Here is a 22,409-nt window from a genome sequence, read left to right on the forward strand (position 1 = left end):
CGATTGTAAAATTAAAACGAAAGGGAAGGTCCATGTGTTGGTACTAGTGGCAACGTATAATATGTAGCTAACGTTGCGAGTCACATAAAAGCAACTGGAGAAATAAATTTGCTAATGAAAATTTTACGAATTTCAACATGACTCGACGTCCGACATCACCATCATTTCGAGCGAAACGTGGTTCAGCATCGGATAGCCACTTACTCAACCGACGATGGCGTCTGCAGTCGTAGCTTCCGCAGGGAACCTAAATCTTCTTTCTGAGCGGAGAGCTGATAGTTCATTTATAAAAAGTGAAAAGAGCAGTGGCAGTGGTCCAAGGTTGCTCCCCTGTGGTACGCCAGAGATTTTACAGAACGAGTCAGAAAACTTGAAACTTGCTCAATCATATCTCCGTATTGAACAGTAGAACGAATACGTTGTAAAATTTTTAACATTTTCTTTTCGATCAAATTTCCTTTGCCGTTTGGAGCAGCGAATGCAAAACAGTCAAATGACTGGCAGTCACCACGCTAACGAAAAACAACCGCGCTATCGTATGATTCAATACTACAACAAAAACAAGCACTACATGTGCATGGAAGATGTCGGTCAGAGTCCGTCCAATACTTACCGAACATTTTGCTTACGTCGCACCGACTACGGGCGACAAACTATTACTGCGGGAAGCCGATTTGGCGACGAAAAGAGAAATGAAAAAAATATGTCACCTTAAGCTTCCAGTCAGTTTGCAGTTTACACTTTTCAATATGAACACAAAACGGGAGAACGGCTGTTGGCTTCTCTTGAAAGGCCACAGGAATTATAAGGCGGCAGATTGACTGGCTTCAAAAAACAGTCAAATGATCTTCGAAAAAGCGCAGGTTGAATGCGGAAAGCGTCCGCATTCACGCAGTCACATTCAACTTCCCTTTTCAAGCCCTGTAGCCTTGTAACCACTTGAAAAACTGTGCAGAAACTCTGATTTCAAGAAATTCTTCGCTAGACGAGATGAACTTCAAGTTCTCGATGAAAGTCGTCGTCGTACCATCGAAATTTCGCAAGACAATGTGAAATCTGTGGCACACATTTACATCTACTATCTCTACAGTGTCGACGACCATGTAGAGCTTGTGTTGAAGCAACGAAGTCTCCAACGAAAGCAACCCTGGAGTCGTGGCCCATTCCATTCCGGTCGTGGCAACATGTTTATAATGACTTCGCCGGTCCTATTGATGAATATTACTTTTTCGTCATCGTAGATGCTTTTTCCAAGTGGGACGTAATGTACCGCACCAGAACCAGCAACACCACTGCAACCATGGCATGCTTCATGATACCAGCGACGAAACGTGGAGTTGGCCAGACTATCCCCCGCTAAGGGCGCTAGCTCTAGGGAGCGCCAAAAAACGGCCTGAACCTCAGTATGGTACTCTCGAGTGTAGCAAAGTACACAACGCCACACATCGCACTGCGAAGCACTTAAATCAGATCCAAAACCTGATAAAAAATGTGGACCAAAACATTTAAAATCTGTTGCAAAATCTGAAAAAAAAATTGGCCCACGGTACAGTCCAGGTCCAAATAATGGTCCAGTTTCAAAATCTGGTTCAAAATTTGATCCAAAATCTGGCTGCTGGTTTAAAATCTGATCAAAAAGTGGTCCAAAATCTGATCAAACTTGTAGTCCAAAATCTAGTTTATAATCTGACACAGTTTGAAAATCTGGGGTGACATTGCGATTCTCGTTTCTAGTGATTTTGGTTCGTTTCGACCACGTTAAACGAATGGACGAAACGAACCAAAATCACTCGAAACGAGAATCGCAATGTCACCCCTGGTTCAATCAATAATTCGGTCCAAATTTGATATAAATGTGGTCCAAAATCTGTCCCAAAACTTGATGCAGGTCCAACATCTGGTTCAAGTCCAGAATCTTGTCCAAAATATGGTCAAAATCTAATTAAAATGTAGTCCAAAATCTGATCCTAAATCTAGATTAAATCTGTCTCAAAATTTGTTACAAAATCTGAAACAAAATTTGTTACAAAATCTGATTCAAAATTTGTTACAAAATCTGAAACAAAATTTGACAAAAATGTACATCACAATCTAGTCCAGATCTAAAATACCGCATAGGTTCAGAACCTGAACCAAAATCTGGTTGGTGGATTAAAATCTGATCAAAAATGTGGCCCAAAATCAGGTTTATAATCCCTTCCAGTTCCAGAAACTGGAACCAAATTCGATGTAAAATCTGGTGCAAAATCTGATAAAAAAGGTAGTCCAGAATCGGGGCAAGATCCACAAACCGGTCCTGGTCAAGAATATAGTTCAAAATTTGGTCGTAAATGAGGTCCAAATCTGGTGAAAATGTGATCAGAATCTGGTGATAGCTCTAAGATCTTGTTCAGGACCACAATCTAATCCAAATTCTAATAAAAAATTAGGTCCAAATCCAAAATCTTATTCAATATCTGGTCCACATATGATAAAAATGTTGTCAAAAATTTGGTCCAGAATCGGATGCAGGTCCAGACCAGGTCTAGAATCTGGGTCCAAAATCTAAAGTCCAAATCCAAGGTCTGATTCAAAACCTGGTAAAAAATCTAATTAAAAATGTAGTTCAAAATTTGGTCTAGAATCTAGGCCAAATCTGAAACAAAAGTTGATAAAAATGCGTTTCGCAATCTAGTCCTGGTCCGGAATCTGGTACAAAACCTGATCCAAAATCTGGTCGGTGGTTTAAAACTGATAAAAAACTGTGGTCCAAAGCCTGGTCCAGAATCTAGTCCAAATCGGTTTCAAAATTAGTTACAAAATTTGGAACAAAACCTGATAAAATTCGGTGGTGAGACCGCATGTCAAGAATTGAGACAGTTCTGACGGAGAGACGCAGCAACTACTACGGTGGCACCTGCAAAAGTCAATCCAGCAGTGCCCACCAGCAACAATCTGAGTTTTATTGTACTCTTATGGTGGTCCTCAAGACCAATGTTGATCTTCAATGCCATCATAAGAGTGTAATAAAACCCAAATTGTTACCTGGGCTCTATATCCATTAACTCAGCATCAACTACATTCGTTGGTCATGTTTCTATTAATCCGATGCAACCGGACCCGAATCTAGCACAAAGTACGTGCGGCTCGAATCTTGTTCCGATTATTATTGAAGATGTAAAAGACAAAGCTTCATTTATCATCAACGCCACAGCCAACCGATCAAGATGAGTTTTCCTACCTCTCACCTGTTTGCCTTTTCAAACAAAGTCGTCAGAATTGGGACACCACGAAATCTTGCAATTTACTACTGTCCCATTCTCTCCGAATATTTTTATCAATCTTTGTTTTTGTGGAATCATTAGTGTCTAGACTTAGAGGGTTTTCGGCCTCAGAGGACTTCCTCTGACGCTTTCATTTCGAGACGAATTAATGAAAAGTTATTAGAATTTTTGTGTAATTTTACTTTTTATGTTTTGATTTTTGTCCTTATTTGCTTTTTTCTTTTCGCCTTTTGTTTTCTGCTCTCTGCTCTCTGCTCTCTACTCTCTGCTCTCTGCTCTCTGCTTTCTGCTTTCTGCTTTCTGCTCTCTGCTCGCTCTGTGCTCTGTGCTCTGTGCTCTCTGCTCTCTGCTCTGTGCTCTCTGCTCTCTGCTCTCTGCTCTCTGCTCTCTGCTCTCTGCTCTCTGCTCGCTGCTCTCTGCTCTCTGCTCTCTGCTCTCTGCTCTCTACTGTCTGCTGTTTGCTCTCTGCTCTCTGCTTTCTGCTCTCTGCTCTTTGCTTGCTGCATTCTGCTCTCTGCTCTCTACTTTCTGCTAGCTGCATTCTGCTCTCTGCGCTCTGCTTTCTGCTCTCTGCCCTCTGCTCTCTGCTATCTGTTCTCTGCTCTCTGCTTTCTGCTCTCAGCTCTCAGCTCTCAGCTCTCTGCTGTCTGCTCTCTGCTGTCTACTGTCTACTCTCTGCTCTCTGCATTCTGCTCTCTGCTCTCCGCTCTCTACTTTCTGTCCTCAGCTTTCTACTTGTAATAACGTAATAACGTAATAACCATGTAATAACGACTCCCTGAAGTGATGTTCCATTCAGCTTGTCATGAGCAGTGTTGCCAATCGAGCGAAAAGTCAACGTTGTATACTCAAACGCGAGTGAGTATGAGAAGCATAGCATTCATCGCTTTACGCCGCACACGCATGCGTAAAACAAACAGCCACCGCTGCTGTGTGCAGACATTCTGCCACCTACACACTCGCGCACGCACCTGCTCACATCGTCTTTCTGCATAGCCTGTTCCCGAGTCAAATGATTCCTGAGCAATCAGCTGCCCGTGAGGCATAGAGGCGCATCGCCCCCGAGTCTACTCACGGGCGGGAGCGCGAGCGCACGCGAGTAATCGACATCAGCAGCTGGGCAGCAACGAAGAACGGCAGCGACAACCGTAGCTGTTGGCTAAATACACACTCGCAAAAACTCGTCGCAATGCATGAATAAGTAGTGAGAGTGAGAGTCCGAAAGGGACGCTTAAGCCGGCGCGTTCGTTAGGATGTGTACGCGTGAATGAGAAAATTAGACCACACGAGCGTGTACTTCGCAACACTGCTCATGAGCGGAAATGACGGAAAATGTATTTTGACATTTCACGCATGAAGAGTAACGAAAGATTGTTATTTAGCAATAAAAATATTGTAATCATTGATTTAAAAAAACGAAGCAGTGACAACAAATTAAGAACGAATAACTTTACAAAAATAATTTCACTTTTCAGCAATATTTACATCAAGTGCTCTATTCTCACAGTTAACTCATCTAAATTTTTTAGGTGAGAGCACAATTTGCGATTCTGAGAGTCACGTATGGACTTCGCTCACCTGGCTGACTGCACAAATCTAAGAGTGACTATAAGATTACAGCGTGTGAAAGAAGTGAGGTGAGTGAGGTGACTGTGAGAATGAGGCTCCAAGATTTACATTTATTTTGTCACAGAACAACCGAAAAATACGTTCTGTCTATCTTACTTTTTCACAATCTGTTAGCGAACTAATAAAATAACTTGAGTTCGTACCTTTGTAACCTAAAATTTATGAACAGATCGAACCGTAAACTATACTGTTAGAGTTAGACCATTTTTATGCAGCCCTTCTAAAAGAATACTTTGAATTTAACCTGGATGAACCCTTAGTTCTTTTGCGGACACTTCGACAGCAGTTAAAATCGAGTACTACTCGACCTGAGTCGGCATAATTCAAGAATTCCCTATTTTTAATTCAATCTACATGAAACGTCAACATCAACTCACAGCATGCTGGCACTGCCCACTATTCTCGCTCATGAAAAGCTGGATAAGCGGAGAATTCATATAGGATCTATTGCTGCTTTGTCGTAATTGCCATTTTCGTTCTGTCCATTAGAAATTATGACAAATATCCACGATATTTATGACACAATGTGTAAAATTCTGTAATATTTTAGTTAGATGGCTGTCATGCGCGAGCAATAAAAGCGTACTGAGATTTATCTAAATGCTTTTTTTTCATTAAAAAATTCCTAGCAACCAAATTACCAACCAACCAACCAAATTATTGCGACGAAGAAGAAATGTCGATTGTCCTTACACCGGAGGAAATTTTTTTCACTTGAACAACATTACAAAAACCACCTGAAATCACTTTTTTTCGTCAAAATTTTCTTCCGACCTTATAAAGCACATGTTTTTTCATAATCTCGCTTCACTGTTAAGTCCATAATTGCAATGAAATTAACTTTTTCAGACGTTTTAAAATCATCCTTCTTTTCTCACTATTTTTTTCTTCGATCAAAACAGTTATGTCGCCACCCTTGTTGCTAGTTTGACTATCAGCAAATTATGCGAAATAAACTTTCCACTTTATTTACAGAGTTATTGGCAATTTGTAAGTCTAAAACAGAATTATTTTACTGTAATTAGGTAGTTGATTTTATAGTACCCGCGCATGTTTATTCATTAGAATAGGAGATATTATTTATCTGTAGTTAGACTAAAATTATTTCAATAAAAAAAACTCGGAAACCACGTGGTTATCAATTTGGTAACACTTTCCGTATGTGTACATACCAAGGAGCTTCCAACAGTTATGATTACCTATGATTGCTAGTAATTTTTGATAATCCTGCTCTTGTGATTACTAAGAATTAATATTAAATACCAATGATTTCTTAATAATACGTCGTAAGAGAGCAATAAACTCAATTTTTTCAACAAAATCTTTAAATGACTGAAGCTTTAACACAGAATAACATAAGTGAAACACAGAAACAAGAGGGGAAGTGACAGAATACTGAACAATGTAATACCAACGGAAACGTGAAAGATTTTGAGATGGATGTTAAACCGAAGGGCACCCTCACAATATTCCCACATCATTACGACAAATCCCTTCCTCCCGCTAATGATTACACTGATTGCCATGATTGCCATTTTCAAGCAGCGAAAAGCAAAATTCGATCGGTAACCACCGCCGCACCGCACCGGAAACGTTGCAATCAATGAAACGAAGCGGCGTTTCGGTACGGATGAAGTCATTCTTTCTATCATAGAAAGAGCAAAGAATCCCGATCCGGTGACAATGGCTGAAAAGTATCAAAATTTGACATTTCCATATTCTTTTTATAACAAAGCTTACGACGTGCAGAATAGTTGTCTTCACCAATGAGTTGTCTTCAGAAATGAGCTTACTAGGGTCATGTTACGATAATTGCACAAGCTGGTACAGTTTCTATTTTTTGATATTTTTCACTATTTTTAAAAAATTTGACAGTAATATCAATCCCTAACATACCTACCTTGAAGCTTTCCACAAGTTACTTTAAGGTTTGTCAGGGACATTGGAAACATCCTACAGATCGGGATATCGTGCGTTTGTCACGAATGCGCTTCCGCTTCAGTACCAAATTGCCAGTAGAACGAAAGTAAGTTGCAGTTCGTTTCGTCTAATTGGACAAATATTGTTTTTCAATTTCAACAGTTGATAAAAACTACTTCAACGAGCTTCGTACCTTCACGGTTATGTTATGTCTGAACTGGAAGAATGGGAGTCTTCCATTGTCAGAACCGACAAGTATATTTTCATTTTAAATCACAATTTTAGTAACAATAACCAAACGCAAATCAAATTAGCGCTTTTCACTCTCAAAGTCACAGAAGAGCACAAAAATTCAATCTATTACTGATTTCGCAAAAAAGCCGTAATCTCTTTGATGTCCGATAAAATGGTGGTTACATTTTTTGTCTCTCTTTCGTGCTGAATCGTTTTTACACCCCTCAAGCGAGTGTCACTAGCTGGAATTCAACAGATATGACATGCTCATAACCGAATTGTGACAGTAGGCGCCATCATCCGCTTGGTTTCTGCACCTTCTGGACAATAACCGCAGAAACGGCAAAACAGACCATCTAGGTATAGATACCTACAGAAGCAAAAAAAAAACAGAGCACTTTCGCACAATCACAAAGCGATAGAACAAACGGACCAAACAGACTCATGGTTGAGCGAGAGCAAAAAAAATGTAACACAAGCTGTCACTCGTATTTTTTTTTTCAGCAGTCGCTCATGTCCAAGCACCAGACAGCCGCTTTATTAATATATTCCTGCTTTCGTCGCTTCGTAACACGCTTATTGGAAAGGTGGATACAGTTCTCCCGGACGAACGTTGTAATGGAATTGCAATAAAACATTACAAGCGCCCATTTCCGTTTTACTATTCTCGCTTTTTTTCTGTTTTGCTGATCAAACGGAAACTAAGGCACAGAAGTAGGTAGCTACTTGAAAGTGCCACTCTCGGAAGGTTTGAAACGAAAACAGTTGGGACATTCCATCGTATTTGTTGGTCATTTATTTTAAAATTAGCTTTGTTCACGATTGAATATTTAGTGAAAGGAACGAATTATACAGAATAATGAGAGGCACAACAAATGAAGATGAGTTTAAATGATAAAATGATAACTCAGAACGGAGAAACTAAAATTGACAGTTCTTTGGCATTTTGTTAAGAAATGGTAGTGTGATTTACAATACTTTAGTTTATGTAATATGTTTATGCACCCTGACTCTCCTGTTTTCCCTGTTTACTGACTTTCCTGTTTTCTCTGTTTTCTGACTTTTCCATTTTTTTCTGTTTTCTGACTTCCCTGTTTTCTGTGTTTTCTAACATTCCTGGTTTTACTGCTTTCTGACTTTCCTGTTCTCTGACCCTCTTGTTTTCTCTGTTTTCTTTGTTTTCTGACTTCCCAGCTTTCTCTGTTTTCTAACTTTCGTGTTTTCTCTGTTTTCTGACTTTCCTGTTTCCTGACTTTCCTGTTTTCTGATTTCCCTTTTTTCTGACTTTCTAGATTTCTTTGTTTTAATTGTTTTCTGGCGTTCCTGTTTTCTCTGTTTCCTGACTTCCCTGTTTTCTCTATTTTCTGACTTCCCTGTTTTCCCTGCTTTCTGACTTTCCTGTTTCCTGACTTTCCTGTTTTCTGATTTTCCTTTTTTCTGACTTTCCTGATTTCTCTGTTTTAACTGTTTTCTGGCATTCCTGTTTTATCTGTTTCCTGTCTTTCTAGTTTTATCTGTTTTTTTTTTGTTTGCTGACTTTCCTGTTTTCTCTATTTTCTCTGTTTTCTGATTTTCAGTTTTCTCAATTTTCTGAATTCCCAGTTATCTCTATTGTCTGACTTCCCTGTTTTCTCCGTTTTCCATGATTTCTGACCTTCCTGTTTTCTCTGTTTTCTGACTTGCCTGCTTTCTCTGTTTTCTGACTTCCCTGTTTTATGACTCTCCTGTTTTTTGTTTTCTGACATTCCTGTTTTCTCTGTTTTCACTATTTTCTGACTTCCATGTTTTTTCCTATTTTCTGACTTTCCTGTTTTCTGACTTCCCTGTTTTCTCTGGATTCCGTATTTTTTCTCTGTTCTTTGACTTCCCTGTTTTCTGACTTTCCTGTTTTCTCTATTTTCTCTGTTTTCTGACTTCTCTGTTTTCTCTATTTTCTGACTTCCCTGTTTTCTCTGGTTTCCATGTTTTCTAACTTCCCTGTTTTCTCTGTTTCCTGATTTCCCTGTTTTCTCTATTTTCTGACTTCCCTGTTTTCCCTTCCTGACTTTCCTGTTTTCTGATTTCTCTTTTTTCTGACTTTCCAGATTTATCTGTTTTAATTGTTTTCTGGCATTCTTATTTTCTCTGTTTCCTGACTTTCTAGTTTTCTGTTTTTTTGTTTGCTGACTTTCATGTTTTCTCTATTTTCTCTGTTTTCTGATTTTCGGTTTTCTCTATTTTCTGAATTCCCAGTTTTCTCTATTGTCTGACTTCCCTATTTACTGACTTCCCTGTTTTCTGTTTTCCATGATTTCTGACCTTCCTGTTTTCTTTGTTTTCTGACTTGCCTGCTTTCTCTGTTTTCTGACATTTCTGTTTTCTCTGTTTTCAGTATTTTCTGACTTCCATGTTTTTTCTGTTTTCTGACTTTTAAGTTTTCTGTTTTCTGACTTCCCTGTTTTATGACTTTCCTGTTTTTTATGTTTTCTGACATTCCTGACTTCCCTGTTTTCTCTTTTTTCTGACTTCCATGTTTTTCCTGTTTTCTCTGTTTTCTGACTTTCCTGTTTTCTGACTTCCCTGTTTTCTCTGGATTCCATTTTTTTTCTCTGTTTTTGACTTCCCTGTTTTCTGACCTTCTTGTTTTCTCTATTTTCTCTATTTTCTGACTTCCCTGTTTTCTCTGGTTTCCATGTGTTCGTGATCGTCGTTAGGGTAGGCCGGTTACTAACGGGACTGGCTTTTTCACACAGTAAAATAAAACATTGGATTGTCTGACGGTAACGGCGGTGGTGGCTAGTGCACTGAATACTGATTGCTATTTATTGAACGCCTTTTATACACTTGTAGTAAACAGATTTCTTCCACATTCAGAACAATAGCTCCTACGTATCCCGTTCGGTCGAACGGACAATAATGTTTTGCGACTAGATTCGGCAGGACAATAGAAGCTAACTGCCAGGGAATATTACAATGCGGCTTTCTGCCGCAACATACTCCACCACCAAAACCAACGGTTTTTCACTATGGCGAACGGATGAACAAATTTAAACGGAACAGATGATCACATTTAGACGGAACGGATGAACGATGATGTCAGTGGGTTAGTTGAATTCTGCTTCTGGCGAACGACGCGGACGGTAATTGCTCGCTGGTCACAGCGGCGCAATCCAAGCCTGACTGTGCGTAGTCCGAGGCCTGCATTCCCAGACGAACTTTTCGAACCGCAAACTGAGCACTTGCTGAGACGATACATCTTCGGATGCTGCAAGCTTCCATGCTGTTCAGCCCTCCTACTACTACGCTGAATCCAAGAACCGGGGACTCAGGAGCTGAATGTATCTTGCTAGCGGATGTGATTCGCCCACACCGGCAGCTCCGCTGGGGGAATTGATTGCTAAGCGGCTGCGAAATCATCCAAACCCGCATAGCTGAAGCGTATGTATCCGATAACGATTACACGTCACACTTCTAGTACGGCCAACACGATGAACATCTACTCACTGTCCTGATACCAAATGTACCACCTCTAGCAGCTAGTCAGCAACGCGGTCGACGGACTTGATGTTCCGCGAGTAAAATGATGTTGATGAAGTCACTAATCCAGCGCCGAAAATATCACGTGCTCATGTTGTATGCTAGCACGATCGTTGAAACTGAAGTCCCGTTAGTAAAACGTTGTCTGTGCCAGGGCAAATCCTGGTCAAGACACCAATGTTCGTGATCGTCGTTAGAGTAAGCCGGTTACCAACGGGACTGGATTCTTCACAGTAAATAAAACGCTAGATTGTCTAACGGCAACCATCCGCCAGCGGCGGTGGCTGCTACTGCACTGAATACTGATTGCTATTTATTGAACGCCTTTTATACACTTGTAGCAAATAGATTTCTTACACATTCAGAACAATAGCTCCTGCGTATCCCGTTCGGTCGAACGGACAATAGTTTTTGTGACTAGATTCGGCACAATAATAGAAGCTAACTGCCAGGGAATATTACAATGCGGTTTTCTGCCGCAACACCATGTTTTCTAACTTCCTTGTTTTCTCTGGTTTCCATGTTTTCTCTGTTTCCTGACTTCCCTGTTTTCTCTATTTTCTGACTTCCCTATTTTCCCTGCTTTCTGACTTTCCAGTTTTCTCTAGTTTCCATGTTTTCTGACTTCCCTGTTTTCTGATATTCCTGTTTTCTCTGTTTTCAGACTTTCCTGTTTCCTTTGTTTTCTCTGTTTGCTAACTTTCCTGTTTACTCTGTCTTCTCTCTATTTTCTGACTTCCCTGTTTTCTGACTTTCCTGTTTTCTCTGTTTTCCATGTTTTCTGACTTTCCTGAATTCTCTGTTGTCTGACTTTCCTGTTTACTCTGTTTTCTTCTTTCAGGTTCTGTTTTTCGGCTATGTATTTAGCGTTTTGCTTCTATATGCGACGTTTCGGTGGTTTTATTTCACCTTTTTCTATTTTCTTTGTTTTCTGGCTTTCCAGTTCTCTCTGTTTTCTGACTTCCCTGTTTTCTCTATTTTCTGACTTTCCTGTTTTCCCAGTTTTCTGACTTTCCAGTTTTCTCTGGTGTCCATGTTTTCTGACTTCCCTGTTTTCTGTCTGTTTTCTGACTTCCCTGTTTTCTCCGTTTTCTAACTTTCCTATTTTGTCTGTTTTCTCTATTTTCTGACTTTTCAGTTTTCTCGGTTTTTACAGATTTTTGACTTTCATTTTTTTCTGTTTTCTGACTCTCCTGTTTTCTCTGTTTTCTTTGTTTTCGACTTTCCTGTTTACTCTATTTTCTCTGTTTCCTGACTTTCCTGTTTTCTCTATTTCCTCTGTTTTCACCAGTTGGACACCAGTAAACTTCCCGGTCGGCAATTTTTTAAAACTGTACAAGTGTTCCTAATGACGTACGATACATCAGAACAGAAAAGTGCGGAAACACTTTATAAAATGCACAGTCCTTACAGTCCCACGCATAAACTCAATGGCACGATCCGAGATGATTCAAATTTACTGCTTTATATTCAATTCTAGGCACCAGATTTTTTACACCTTAAAGGTAGCCGTATTCAGGTCGGGTCCAGATTGGTAAAATAAAAAACTCGCTTACCGGTACTTCTATTAAAGACCACCATATAACAGCACATGTTTACAGTTATATTTCTGTTCCGTGTTGATCGAAACCAAAACAAAAAATCGGAAACACACTGACATTTATTTCTATCTCTTCCGGCAGATTACCTTTTCATATAAATGCAAATTTTCAAAGCCCGGCATAAACGAATAACCGTAATGGATTTGGTGTTTGCCTATTTTATTTATTAAAAAATATAGGCGATCAGAGCAATGGAAAAACTTTTATTTGCTGGCTTCCGTAATAAATCTGCTGTGCGTTTTAGTTAAATTGTACGTTTGCTACATTTTTTTTATTGTGCTGCTGTCAAAAAAGCGGCTAGAGCTCGCGTTATGAATACCGAAACAAAATCACGGTTTTATTGATTTTAATCGGCAACAAGTTAGCAGTGCAATTTTTCATTTTTCAAGTTGAGTCTTAGGCAATGGCGATTGGCAATGATTTTTATTTTAAATTTAAAAACTAACGGTTGCACTTATTTATCAGAGAGTTTAGTGCCAACTTGTAATTGTTTCTAATTGTTTATTGAGAAATCGGCGTATGTAGTCAAATCAAAATCGTAACAGATTTTCAATTAATCTCCGACGATTCGCTGCAAAATAAAAAGCGAAACGTCGGATAGTTGTTTATTTGTTAAGCATTATCTGATGCAGTTTCTATTTGCAAATAAACTATTGCAGTATTTCCACTGATTTAACTCTACTATCTTTGCTTTCTAAATCACTCTCGTATGTGGTACGTGGGAACCTGTTGGGACAAATGGAACATTCGGAACATATCGAATGAACTACCAAAAACAAAATTATTTGTATATCACAATGAGTGTGGGGCTCGTACGCACACTATTTCGGTTGATACCCGAATGTTTTACTCACTATATTGTTGTCGCCCGTTATGATAGGTAGTAAAATAACTAATTTTGTTTTATGCTCTCAATTCTAGCATTCCCCGTATACGCGTCACACACTTCCCATGCAACGATATTATTTTTGTATGACTGCTGTTTGTTTCTACCGCCGAGAAGATAGACCGGATAGATGGTCAGTGCTATGGAAACAAAGCAGTGCGTTGCCGATGGTCGCACGGCAAGTTTCACCACCGAGTGTGTTTTTCCCTTTTTATTTACTCGTATACGCTTTCGACGTAAACTATTTTGGAAAGCGCGGAAGTGTGTGACGCGAAAAATGATAAATTGGATGAGCTGGCAAATTTCGATATAGTGAAGCGACCCTCATTTCCTGCTGTAACATTACATGCACGCATTTTCATCTGGCTGAATCCGGATGAATCAACCCCGGTCAGTTCAGAACATAAATGTAACATATAGTTCGATTACCCGCGGCGATCGGTGACTCGATCGAGTGTCGGCGCCGGCAGGGCAAAATACTTAAATGAAAACAATCGTCGCGTTTGCTCCACCACATTCTAGGTAAACGAACGCGCAAGTTTCTTAACCTGCGGCAACGAACAGTTCCCAAAACAAATGCGCCGTTGCATTTTGCCGACTAAGGTAAACAACGAAGCGCGGAACTGTTCGAGTTGACAAAAACAAAGTCCCCGCGCGAGGGGCTGAAATGTATGCGCGAGAGGGAAGCTCGACGGACAGCGTGAGGTCTGCCGCTAGGCAGAATAGGACGGAACTACCTCGAGAAGGAGGAGTTTCCTTAGGGCAAAGAGTTTTTAGCTAGTAAGAATTAACTTTGTGGAAAAAGTTTAGGAAAAATAAAGGAGATTCGGTTTTGACACGCCGATTTTGGAACCAATTTTGGAACAGATTTCAATTAGATTCTGAACCAGATTTTGACTACATTTTCGATTAGATATTGGCCATCCCAAGTAACAATGTGAGTTTTACTTCACTCCTCTCGTGGTTTACGTGACCAATTCTGGTCATAAAAGCCATCGAAAACGCGTAATAAAACCCAAATTGGTTCTTGGGATATTTTGAACCTGAACCAGATGTCCCAAGCAACAATGTAAGTTATATTGTACTCTTATGGCGGTCTTCATGACTAATTTTAGTCTTAAATGCCATCATGAGAGAGCAATAAAACCCAAAATATTACTTGGGGATCAGATTCCAGATTTTGAACCACATTTTTATCAAATTTAGACCAGAGTTTTGATTAAATTTTGGACCAGATTCTCAAACTGGGTCATATTATAAACCAGATTTTAGACATAATTTAAGAACAGTTTTTAAACCAGCAACCGACTTGGAATAAGATTGTAAACCAGTTTCTGGACCTAGACCATATTTTGGATCTGGACTATATTCTACTACTAGATTCTAGAACTAGATTGGGGACTATGTTTTAGACAACATTTTGCATCAGATTTTGGAGCAAATATTGTGCTATTGTGGTGACCTTGGCGAAGACCCAATTTGGCGCCCCCTCTTTTCTTAAATCAGTGTTTCTTTGAAGTTATTATTTGTAAGAATTAAACTGTCAAACATGATTCGTACAACTCGCTATATCCAGTACTTCACCACACTTGACAGTGCCTTATTGAGGTTCAGGGTGTTTTTGGTACCCCCTAGGGCTTGGGCTCTTGGCGGAGGCCAGTCTGGCCAACTGCACGCGACGACGCTGCCTCCACCAACTTTGGACGAGGTTAAAAAAGCAAGTAGAGAACTGAAAATCTGTAAAGCAGCTGGAAAAGACGGCCGGATCACCGTCGGATATGTGAAAGTCCGAAGAAAACGGCTGTATTGTGCATTCCATCAGGGTATACTGTTACTCGGTGACCGGACGGGTCTCCCGCTACTACCCCAAGTCCCTGGTCGAACCACTGGGGACTTCCGGGGTGGACACTCAAGATCTCTTTTTCTTAGGCTAGCTCGACCTAGAGGGAAACTCTCCTTCTCGAGGTCGGCTCCATGACACGATCAGGGACACAAGTCGGCTTATGGAAAAGATCTCACTCTACGGTTGATTAATTTATTGACTAAACTAACTTACAAAATCTCTTTGTGTGTGTGGAAGTGCCGGCCGGCTGCGGAATCTGCCGATGGGAATGATGAACGGTGGTGAATCTCTCCTCCTGCTAGGAGCGCTGCTTCTCTCGATTCCTCTACGTGGCGATGTTTAACGGTGAAGCGGGGGTAGATGATGCTTTCGGGGAAGCGGGTATGATGCTTTCGGGGAAGGCAATGTGTGCTGCACGGATGAATATGCCGTTGATGATCTACCGTGTGCTGCTCTATTCTGGGACTGCGTCGACCAGAAAGGGTACTGCGGCTAATCGGATTCGATCATACCACATGGAGTTGGTGCACTTTGCGAGAACTGCGGCTTATTCCGGCCACAATCTATGACCATAACCTGCTGGGTCTGTTGTAGGGAATAATAGCTGGTTTTAGAGCTGGCAGGTTATTCTGAGACTCGGTCACAGTGATAAATTGGTTTCTTAGTTACCTGATTTCGAATAACTACTCAGAGCCTGCTGAGGCTAATTAATTTATGTTAAATAGTACACGTTCTTTTTCTTATTGTCACTTAATCGACTTTTCGTACCTTCGTGATCACTTGTTCAAGTATAAATGACCGAGCCTATCTCAACTTAACCAGCATAACCCCTTATCTTAAGCCAATTTCCCTTGCATGGTCCTTATTCCTATTTCCATTATCCCCATTTTCCGGCAGATTTTATGAGTGTTTTGTGTTGTGTAAACCCTAATTGTGAGTGTTATTTATAAATGTGTTTAAATTGACCGTTAGCCGCCCATCGTATTACTAAACTATTTCTCTTATCTTTAATCCTGTATCCTATATACTTTAGTATTTATTTATTTAATTTACAATATTTTAATTCTACATCGTAGCAAAAATAACATACCCTAAAATTATAGCAAAATCAATAGTTGTAGCAATAGTATTTCATAGCATGGATCTCAATTGCATTCATCATGATCTCCAGTATATTAGTTCTTCTCATCTCCGGCTCTGAACGCTCTCACAGGGTTTTATGGGGCAAAGTTTTCGAACGGTAACAATACAAAAGATATGGACTGAGGAGAAACTGCCTGCGAACTGGTTGGAAGATCTCATACGCCTTTTTTACAAAAAGGGTCATCGACCCAAATGCAGCAATTATCGCGAAACTTTTCAAAAGGACCTAAGTAACAATGAGAGATTCTCTTCGGGTCTCTTCTCTTTCGCTTATCACGATGCAAAGGTACTTTAGTACATCAGATTTGCATGAATCGGTTACTGGCGTCCCAAGCTTGCCATTCGTTAAGAAAACTTTTATTTAAAATGCATTTATGTCGCCACAATAATCAGAAGAGAGGGACACCAAAGAGAGCCTCTCAATGTTACTTAGGTCCTTTTGAAAAGTTCGGCGAGAATTATCGGGGTATTACTCTCCTCAAAACGGCGTACAAAATTCTGTCCCGCTTCCTGTTTCATAGACTGAGGCCGTCGCAAGAAACTTTTGTCAGTGAATACCAGTGCGGTTGTCCGAAAGGAAGCTCTTCGGCGGACCAAATGTTCACCTTGCGACAAATCCTCGATAATTTCCAGTAATTCAACTTGCAAACTAACCATTTGTTTATAGACTTCAAGGCTGCGTACGATTCAATCAAATGCAATGAGCTGTTGCGGATTATGCATGAACATGGTTTTCCAACCAAACTGATTAGGATGATACCGGCTACCATTGATTGAATAGGTTCAATGGTACAATGTCAAGCGTCAGCTAGTAATAGCGGGTGAGACATCAGACTCGATTGTGACGTTAAATGGTTTGAAACAAGGTAACAGACTATCGAATTAGCTGTTCAACATTGCATTGAAAGATGCTATTCGTAATCCTGCGATCAATTCCAGGCGGAAATAGTGTGGCGCATGGGGCATGATTTTTTAAATATACCAAGCATACAAAGATGCAGATATTGAGAGGCAGGCTACAGTGGGCTGACCACGTAGCAAGGATGCCGGATGAGAGAGCAGCGACACAATATTAAACAGAGAACCCGATAGAGGCCAACGACTTCACCCTGTACCCGGATGAGCGCTGTTGACGAGGATGCTCGCTAGAACAACAGATGTTAGAGGCGATTGGAGAACGGCAGCCCGAGACCGACAAATGTAGGTTTCTAAATACGGCACTGATTCGGTAAACGGATCTTCGTCGAACGTAGCAGGAAGTGTTGGCTTTGCTTTCACTTACACTTACAAGGAAACCATTCATTCAGCTACCACGCGTCAGTTGACCGTTATAAGACTCAAGACTAATATTTAAAATGGGCGTACTTATTTTCACCTATGAAATTTTAAAAAATCGTGTTATTCCTTATGTCGCAATCGTAGGATAATATGTCGTTGGCTAATGACTCAAAATTAATAATGCCTGATTCACTACAAGATCATTAGGCTGCGTGATGCTACGAGATGACATCCGGCACTCCTAAAAAAATTGCAAATCCCGAAGCACTGACCAGCATCCTTGCACCCAGCACAAATCACGCAAGTTTTCCCATCAACCCCGCTCCACCGCCAGCATCGTTTCGTTTGTAGGTAGGTAAGTACTACGAAACTCGTGTCGAAAGTCGTGCTACCTTTCAATTGTCTATCACCTACCTGTTCGTATGCGAATCGCCAAACGAGGTTGACGTTTTTCAGCTCACCCTTTTTAGCGGTTTATAGCCGAACAATCATCGTCAACTTTGTGGTGGTGGCGGCGGTAAATTACCTCATTTGAGTGCTTTAGTTGCCCCATAAAGTTTCGGTGGGAATTCTAATGTTTCCCATGGGTGGATCCATTAAGGTGTATGTGACTTAACCATTCAAGGTACATTTTAGATGTTTAATTTTACAGTTTGCTGAATTGCAATAGGAACATGAATTTGTTCAATATTTGCGTTATTTTACCTTTCACATTCATTTGAATTGCAGATGGGTTACCATACTCTTGATTGCAATAAAGTGCTTGGCGTCTCCATTCTTTTACATGAAATGGAGACAAATGATTGATCATGATCAAACTTTTACTTAAAAAGAATCTCACAACAACCTCCGGTAGATTTCAATTGTGTTTATTAAAAATTTCGTTTCCGATAACTTTGTGCACATTTATGTCAGACTTCATGTTTTCCATAAATGCCAGTTATAGATTTTTCCTTGTGACTAAATTTCCGCGAATGAAACCAGCAAAATGTGAACAATTTAACTCGAATTAGAAATTTTTCAATTTGGAAATACCAGGAAATGGAGCCTGTTATGTTCTATGTTTCTACTACAGACTTCGCAGCCGACAGGACAATTGTGGGGATGGTAAATCGATCCAACTGAATCGACCTGAATGGAAATAACACTTAAACCAAAAATCTTGTTTCAAAAAGTCGTGTTCGAAACAGATTTCTAAGGGAAGGACTTCGTAAATCAAAATGTTTAAATAAAACTGGTTATTTTTTCTGATTTCCTCATTATTTCTTGCAACAACTCATTTCCTGAATTGATTCTTGTCAAACATTTAAGTGTTTTCTAATTAATCGTTTTCAAGCTACGTCTAAAGCATTTCTATAGATACATTCATGAAAGAAAACTTGAATCAAAACAGAATCTATGCAATAACCAAACATACCTAGGGAACAACATATAAAAGTTCAAAATTCCATCAGCAGAGCGGAGAGTTTCCAGCCAGCAGTTTTTTTTATTTGCCATCGAATTGTCCCGTATTCAACTACAAGCTGTCATGTCAAATGCACAAAAGCATCGAAAAAAAATCGACTGACTTCACTTTAGAAAGCAACTTTTAACATTTTTCATTCATTTTCGACAGGCTGACCGGCTAGCTGATTCACGTAGGATGAAACCCCCCCGGAGGCAGGTTGAAAGCTGTCAACATTAAGGTCAGTAACGTATGAATGCAGCGATGCAAAATATTTACGCCAGGTTTTCAAACATAGATGTGATAATATTCTAAATCGAATGATAGTATTTTTGGAGGTACTTGAAGATCTTTATCAGCAAGTTAAATCATTGTTTGAGTCATTGGTAGATCGCACCAAATACTAACCTAAATTGTGAGAAACTAGTCCACTTACTTTTTGATATTACAACCACCATCATCTTCGTAAGAATAAATGCAAAACCAAATCAATGGGGAAAAACTCACCGAAAAACACATGGAACACGTACAGCAGCTTCTTCTTGCGGAACTCCGAAATAGCGGCCATCGTAGATGGGGTTTACCTCCTAGTGCGCTGATTCACCGAAATCGAACCTAAAGGATTCTGTCTTCTGCCGCGGTGCTGCCTGCTGTTTTCGGCTAGAGCTGTAATCAAACAGAGGAAATGATACTGCAGTCAGTAAAAGTTTTCAGCGACGGGAAAATACACCCATGAAGTGCAATCCAAATAGAGTCGGCAAATATATCTATGCATGAATGGCTCTGGATCCGATAAGGACGAACAAATATTGACTTTCGCGCTAGCCCATCCGTCCTAGCTAAGTAAGTAGAAACGATTTCCCAAACAAATCGACCGATAATTTACTGCCAGGATTTAGTGACTTCGACTTCATTCCTTCATCTCGGAAATTTAGATTCGCCCCATCAAAATGTCCAAGTAAAACCGTACACTCGTACAGACAAACATTACCCACCAATTCACTTTCAAAACTATTCAAATCTATGCCATACTTTTGCATTTCCATTTCAGTTGATCTCCATCACTAATCAACTGGAGCGGATGCTTTATTTCTCGATTATTCTAACTGCACCTTTCGGAATCAAAGCCCGAATCAAAGTTTGCTGCCGCTTTTGTTGGTTGTCCAAAATTGCAAAAAGACGGAACTGCCGCTGCCGATGCCACTTCCGGCAGCGGAAACGACTATCCGAGCGAACGGCACTAACGGTAAATAATCTGATCGAAAACTGGCAAAAAGGACACATGGCTGCCGTTTCTTGGCTACATTTCGATTGGTCTTCCCGCGTCTTCAATGCGACAATGCAGGCACTGCTGGATGAACATAAATTCGATTTGTCAAATATGTATGCTGTTCACACAGGTGGTATTGGTGTCCCGTTCCCATCCGTCCTTTTGTTCCGCTGCAACACGAAGGAAATGGGATTAGAGAGCTTTCGATTACCTTGTTTGGGAAACAGTGCTGCTGCAGCAAGGTGGCGATAGTGAACTGCTTGGCATTATATTCTCAAGTAGATTGAATTTCCGTTGCCGGTGTCGAAATATGGATATAGCATAAATAGTTTCAGCCGCATGAATGATTTTTCATAGCAGCAGTTTGCAGGAAACGAAATCAGTTTCAGCACTATATTATACTCAATTTACATGTTTTGAATCTTCTGCTTTTGCTTTCGGATTAATTCTTTTGTTCTCAAACTTTGCTAACTGGATTTTGTTTCACAACTGACACTCTATTGTCGCTATCTATAACAAATTTATTATTAAGATATGGGGTATGGAATGTTCCACAAGTATATTTTCTATGCCATAAAAAATGCCACCATTCCAATTCTCCGATTTTTTTATTTATCTATTCGTATCCTTCACTAAGCTCTTTAAAGGATTTTGCCATTTCCTAACCCTTAGATTTACTGCCACCGAACAAATATTTTTTTATTCGATTCAGGGATTATTTTCATACATTATTTCTCAGATTTTCTGTTATCGACTGTTCTAATTTTTTGCTCAATCAATTTCCAATATTTTAATTTTCGAACTCCTCCAACTTTTCTAGCTCCAGTTTTCTTTGGGCTTGTTATTCTGCTTGTCTACTGCTATTTTTATAATTTTACAGTTTTTTTTTTCAAACAAATTTTGATCTTTAGTTTTTCTTCTAATACTCTAAATTTTCAATTCTTCGTTTCTGATTTTCAGATTTTTAACTCATCAGTTTTTCTATCAGTTTATTTACTCACTAGTTGAGCACGAATCTTACGATCCGGAACATGAAAATGTCTGTTCAGAAAACTGCGGACACAATCCATTGGCCAGTGTTTGTGAAGATGTTTAATCTTTGTATTAGTTTTTTGAGTTATTATTGCATAATATAGCTCTAAGATGTTGTACATAACAGAGTCATAGCCGAAAACTGAAACAAATGCTCGCATTTGATTTTATTTAACTGAATAAAAACATCTCCTCTTTGCTGATTCTGTAGGTGGGCAAAATGGCTCTTTTGTGTGAGTGGCTCTGAACCGTCCATTGTCTGCCGCGAACCGATTCATATGGTTGGTGTTAAGTCAGACAGAACCGTGTGACAAAATTCTGACTTCGAGAAAAACGCATTCAAATTTTGCTGCGTTCGAAATCATCTTGTAATAATCATCTTATAATATTTTTTTTGAATTTTGCGACTAGATTCGGTCTGATTTAACACCATATGATATCGGTACAAGCAATCGAGTTGAGCGAGTCGAGCAGTCGAAACAAGCAGTCGAGTCAAACAGTTGAATCTAGCAGTCGAGTCGAACAGTCGAGTCGAGCAGTCTATTCGAGCAGTTAAATCAAGCTATTCTTGTCACAGAAATCAAGCTATTCATTTAAGCAGCCCAGTTGAGCAGTTGAGTCCAGTAGTTAACTCGAGCAGTTGAATCGAGCGGTCAAGTCGAGTAGTTGGATCGAGCAGTCCAAATGAATGGTTCAGTCGAGCAGTTGAATCGAATGGTCTAATCGAGCAGTGGAGTCGAGCAGTCTAATCGAGCAGTAGAGTCAAGCAGTCGCATCGATCAGTTTAGTCGAGCAGTCGGGTCGGGTCAGTCGAGCATTCGCGTCGAGCAGTTGAATCGAGCAGTCAAGTCAAGCAGTTGAGTCGAGCAGTCGGGTCGAGTGGCTAAGTCGAGTAGTTAAGTCTAGTCGAGCAGTTAAGTCTAGTCGAGCAGTTAAGACTAGTCGAGCAGTTAAGTCTAGTCGAGCAGTTGAATCAAGCTGTCCAGTCGTCAGGTAAGTCGAGCTGCCTAGTCGAGCAGCTGAATCGAGCATTCGGGTTGAGCAGTTGAGTCGAGCAGCCGATTCGAAAAATCCAATAGAGTAGTTAAGTCAAGCAGTTGAGTCGAGTTGTTTAGTCAAGTAATCGAATCGAGCAGTCGAGTCAAGTTGAGCAGTTGAGTCGAGTAATCCAGTCGAGCACTCGATAGAACATTAAATCAGTTGAGTCGAGCAGTTGAATCAAGCAGTAAGCAATTGATTCGAGTAGTTGAGTCGAATAGTTCAATTGAGTAGTTGAGTCAAGTTCTCCTGTCGAGCAGTTTAATCGAGTAGTCTAGTCGAGAAGTTGAATTAAGCTGACCAGTTGAGCAG

The 22,409-nt window shown here is 40.1% G+C and overlaps 1 protein-coding gene across 1 annotated transcript in view; it reads right to left on the bottom strand.

Moving 5' to 3' along the window:
• LOC128732994 (calexcitin-1-like) overlaps positions 1-19,325 on the bottom strand; it is a 45,463-nt gene extending 26,138 nt beyond the window's left edge. The window contains exon 1 of the mRNA XM_053826513.1: positions 19,265-19,325. Coding sequence (XP_053682488.1) covers positions 19,265-19,325 — 61 coding nt within the window. The remainder of the gene's footprint in view (positions 1-19,264) is intronic.
• Positions 19,326-22,409: the final 3,084 nt, after the last annotated feature.

This window comes from Sabethes cyaneus, chromosome 1 (genome assembly GCF_943734655.1).
Source record: "Sabethes cyaneus chromosome 1, idSabCyanKW18_F2, whole genome shotgun sequence".
In the NCBI taxonomy this organism is placed as follows: Eukaryota; Metazoa; Arthropoda; class Insecta; order Diptera; family Culicidae; genus Sabethes; species Sabethes cyaneus.